We start from the raw sequence: 4,761 nt of genomic DNA, 5'->3' as shown, positions 1-4,761 counted from the left end.
GCTTACTGTTAATAATGCTGGTGTATGGAGACAACAAGCACGCCGTGTACGCGTGGAACCCAGTCGGCGTGCACATCGACGGGTTGTTGCAGCACGGCCGCGTTATCAACGTGGCTGAGAAGGGCCTGATCATTGATTTCCAATGTCCTGAACGGCGCGCGCTGCAGATCGAGTACGGAAGCATTTTTGGCTGCCGGGACAGTAGTGTACCAGCTAAGATAGCAGACACTCTGATTGGCTGACTCCGCCCCTCTGTCTTATTGGCCCGCCCCCCTTTCTGAGACTGAGCCGAGACAGTAACGCTAGTCTGGCTACTGTGCTGCTTCGTTTACCGGCTAGCGGTGTTTACCGGCTAGCGGCTAGCGGTGTCCTACTGTCTGGCGCCGGCCTGATGATCTCCTGCCAAACGCTGGCTGCCTGCTGTACCGGTGTTCTGGTGGTGTGTCAACAGGTTATAGCAGGAGTAACTACCTATTGTAGTTAGTTTTGCAGTGTGTGATCGGCTACCAGAATTTTAATAATTTAATTTACATGTTTTTATTTATTTTGTTCATTCATTCAATTCACACAATGCTTGTATAACATGTAGGCATCACACAACAAAAATAACGGCTATTTATCAAGCTCACGCCGCTTGTTGCGCTGCTGGCCGGACTCTTCGTCGTCCACTCGCTGACGCTTCTTCCACGGACCCTTCTCCTTGGCTTCATGGAGGATGAAAGGGTTATATCCCTTCTTCCCAGTGGTGTCCTCCAGGTAATCGGAGTCGTCTGAAGAGTCAGACTGCGATGACACGGAGGCATCCGAGGACACGGAAACAGCAGATTCCGATTCGCTATCCGAATCGGATGGTTTGTCGACGCGCTTCTCAAGGCCAACTGGAATGTACTTCCCCACCGATTTCTAAGAGTCAACAATGTGGCCGTGCGTTGTAATAACTTAAATATTACCATTTCATAACTGAATGGTCTACTGATTAGCATACGCCCAGCGTAACTATTCAGTTAAGAAATGGTAATATTTAAGTTATAGCAACGTACGGCCACATTGTTGACAGTGGAAGCTAAAAGGGCGGCCTCCCGATTCCCAGCGTGGGCTTTCAAACGCAGGCGAAGAACTTCAGCGGATGCTTTGAAGGCTGTACTCTTGCGTACACGTGTATCAGGCGGTGAAGTTTTCTACATACGCGCCAGATGTTCCACGTCGCCTACAAGCATCACGATTTTTCACACGCATAATCCAGAGTCACTTGCTTTGAAACTTGAAAGCTGTAATGTTATCTGCAGAAAAAAACGTTATTTCTAAAATAAAATTTATTTGACCAGAAAAATCAAGATGTATACTGAAATATTTATAAGACCTACCACGGATAACTTTTAACAAAGGCGAAATACTGTAAAATAAAACTGAATATTGGAAAGGTCACTAGCACGGTGACACACGGTTAAGCGTAAAAACGAAAACACACTTCAAGATCAATTAATAAAAAAGTATCCAGCATAGGTTCACCTCACACTAATGTGATTCCTAATGGAATAAATCGAGGGTTTTTATACCTGCTGAGCAGGACACGCTCTACTTTTTAAAAAAAATTTCGGGGGAGCACAAGGTCGAAAATCAATGTTCACAAAATGAGGACTTCTTTCTAACTTTTTACTTTTTGCCGAAGGACGACTCTCTGGACGATCTCTGGCGGCCAGGCGTTACGCATTTTTTACAATTCGATTTTGATTACTGTCAACTAAAAGAAAAGAATCGAACTGATTTGAGTTTGAATGAAATTAGATTTATTTAATTACGGTAAATTTGAATGAAATAAACACCAGTTAAATTCTAAATAAGCCAAATAAATTGGACTTTGTTTATTGAATTTATTTGAACGGTGCCGTCTTTAATCTAAATTCAATAAAAAATAAATGCAAACGTGGTTCTGTTTGGTGAATAATTTTATTTACAGTTTTTCTCTTCAGTGCACAATGTTATTTTAGCGTGTAGATGAAGAAATGTTCACTGGGAATTTTGCACAGGCGTTTGATGACGATCATGCCGCAGCGTCTGGAGCAGTTGGGCCAGCACACGTACGCGGCCACCCTGCTGAACCAGAAGGACATGGACGGCATCCTCAAGAAGCTGGCCGACTGCAAGGTGATGCTGGAGAAGCTGCAGGCGCGCAAGGCCCACCTGGAGGCTGGGGATGCGGCTAGGGAAGCGCACGCCGCCGGCCGCCGACCAGGAGTCGGAGGAGGACGCCGTCAAGGGCACGCAGGACACCTCCCTCATCTGCATCACTTGCGGCCGCCTCGTCTCCATCCGCACCGCCCTCAAGCACTTCGAGGCCTGCTCCAGCAAGGTAAAACCCACCACCCGACACGCCTGCTTCACAGATTAATTCGTACTGTAGAACATTGATGTGTTGATTCGCTTTTAGCAGTAATTTTATTTCATGAATTAATGTATTGTAAATTTATTTGAAATATTTTTTAACTATGGTGAGGCTAGCAATTAGTCAATAATCATTAATGGTGCAGGAGCACTTTCGGTCAACAATAATATTTTATCGGAATTGCAGTTTATAATTTGCAATTACGTACTTATTAATTGGCATTTGTTGTGCCCGAGGCTGTTAATTATTATTCTGCATTTTTTCCCGGTTCATGTTGTATTAATTGTGAATTTATTATTGCACAAGTCGTAGCGTTGGTTGTAAGTTGTAACCGTATGCACCCCAATAATTAATATTAGTTTTTTGGGGTAATTTGAAGTAGTTTATCGGTGGCTGGTTTCTTGTTACGGAGCCAATAATTGTGAAAGAAAATCAAAATGATAATAAAAATCAGTTAAAAATAACTCAAAATAAATTCAGTTCGTGAATGCTTTCTGGGTGAACAGCTGGAGAACCAGACGTCGTACGGGTCGGCCTTCATCACGGCCACCTAGTCCAACATCTTCTGCGACACGCTGAACCCCAAAACGATGACGTACTGACGGTACTGCAAGCGCCTGAAGGTCATCTGTCCGGAGCACTTCAAGGAGGCCGTGGATGAGCACGAGGTGTGCGGCTACCCGCTAAGCGACGAGGACGCCGACGGGGAGCGGCGCTTCTGCTCGTTATTTAAAAAGAACTGCCCCAAACATCCCTCCTGGGAGCGCATCAAGAAGGCCGAGATCGGTCGGGAGACGCTGCGCACTGTAGGCAAGAGGGCCGCCGCACTGGTGACAGGCCGGTTAATTGTTATTTATCCTCTTGTATAGAATAAGAAAATATTATTGAAAAATGGGTATTAATAAGGAGGCGCCAGTAAAAATTCTTTAAGTGAGAAACATTAAAATGCTAATAATTTAAAAATGCCAGCAAAATAAAGGGAAATGTAAATAAATAAAAAACGGAAATGAAAACACACGTCTGGGTAAAAAAATGCGTAATAAATAACGCAGATGTACTCGTAACGTAAGTAGGTACTCGTAGATAAAAAGGTAATTTAAAAAATTGTAAAACCAGTAAATAACTCAAATGCAAAAGGCTTTTAAAATAAAAACTAGAATGAAAAAATGTAAGTAAATAAAATTGCCAAGAATAAAAAAGAATGCAAATAAATAAATGAAAATTATGGAAGAAAGAGTGAAAAAATAACTGCGATGTATTGGTGGATGTGTAGTGGACAACAATACGGGAAAAAGTTGGGAAAAAAGCGGTATAATTCAGGGAGTTGTTTGGTGTGTTGTAGTGGATTAAAATGGTTGAGCTGGTAGAGCAGGAGTGGATTATCATGGTGGCCATTCAGTCGCGCGGCGGCATCTTCCACTGCATGGGCAACAACACGCTGCCCGTCCGCGGGCCGCACCCCGCCCCGGCCGCCGGCCCCCTGCCCCTGGAGCGGGGGGAGGGGCCGCGCGAGCGCAAGGCCTCCAAGGGCCCCAACAGCCCCGGCAAGGGCGCCAAGACCGCCACCTGAACGGCGGGCGACAGTATTGAAAGTTTCCTCTGTCGGGTGGTGCTGAGCGGGTGCAGAGTGGTTTGTCGTTTCATCTTCAGTTTACTTTCTCGGGTTTTTTTGCTGCGCAAGTGATGGTGGAGTTGTTGTGGATTTCTGTGCCCGCCACCAGCTACCCATTTTGTTTCGGTGTGTGGAGACGTTTTTTTTGACAAGAATTTTTGATCTTTTCTCTGCCCTACTGTTTAACGGCTGTTAACAAAAACGATGCGACACGGATTTGTGAATTTGCAGTTAAATCCTATTTTTTACTAGGCGTGCCAGTATGGCACTTAAAAATTAGAATGACAGCGCACTTACAACGAGATCAATAGCCAATTTTACATCAATTAATTTGCGGTTCACGTCGATGTCATTTTGCCGATAATAAATTTTGATTATATTTTTACTGTTATCCGGCAATAGCCACTTCATAGAATAAAAAAGCCAGCGTTGGTACACACTAAATGAAAGGATAGAAATTTCACCGTTAAAAAAACAACCATGACCATTGTTGTTGTTGATTGTATTCATATTTCCATATCGCACAGTATCGCGATGTCAGTGACCATGCCCAGCCATTTAACATGCAGATAAAGGGAAATAAGCAATTCCGCAGATTGTCCAATCGGTTTTTGTTATCTTTTTCCTGCCCAGGGTAGCGCTGGATTGCGCAATGCCGCACAGAGCAATGACCGCATTCCAAAACATGCGAGTCGGCTGTTTCCGAAAAGAAGCTGATAAAAATCGATAAGATGTACTGTACTTACGGTATTACCAGCCTTGTGAT

At 44.1% G+C, this 4,761-nt stretch overlaps 1 protein-coding gene across 1 annotated transcript; it reads left to right on the top strand.

Annotated features, from left to right (window-relative positions):
* Window positions 1-2,043: 2,043 nt before the first annotated feature.
* On the top strand, window positions 2,044-3,953 carry LOC129596641 (CXXC-type zinc finger protein 1-like). The gene is made up of 4 exons (XM_055493975.1): window positions 2,044-2,187; window positions 2,234-2,350; window positions 3,007-3,189; window positions 3,726-3,953. The coding sequence occupies exons 1-4, from the start codon at window positions 2,044-2,046 to the stop codon at window positions 3,951-3,953; spliced, it is 672 nt and encodes a 223-aa protein (XP_055349950.1).
* The last annotated feature ends 808 nt before the right edge of the window (window positions 3,954-4,761 follow it).

This window comes from Paramacrobiotus metropolitanus, unplaced genomic scaffold, assembly GCF_019649055.1.
Source record: "Paramacrobiotus metropolitanus isolate TYO unplaced genomic scaffold, Prichtersi_v1.0 Parri_scaffold0000093, whole genome shotgun sequence".
In the NCBI taxonomy this organism is placed as follows: Eukaryota; Metazoa; Tardigrada; class Eutardigrada; order Parachela; family Macrobiotidae; genus Paramacrobiotus; species Paramacrobiotus metropolitanus.
This window is presented reverse-complemented; position numbering and strand designations above follow the sequence as displayed.

Bases quoted from the DNA above. Each gene is read 5' to 3' on its own strand.
- LOC129596641 (XM_055493975.1), top strand. From the start codon at position 2,044: ATGCCGCAGCGTCTGGAGCAGTTGGGCCAGCACACGTACGCGGCCACC. The intron at 2,188-2,233 runs GCTGGGGATGCG...GCCGCCGACCAG, and splicing joins CGCGCAAGGCCCACCTGGAG to GAGTCGGAGGAGGACGCCGT. The intron at 2,351-3,006 runs GTAAAACCCACC...AAGCGCCTGAAG, and splicing joins TCGAGGCCTGCTCCAGCAAG to GTCATCTGTCCGGAGCACTT.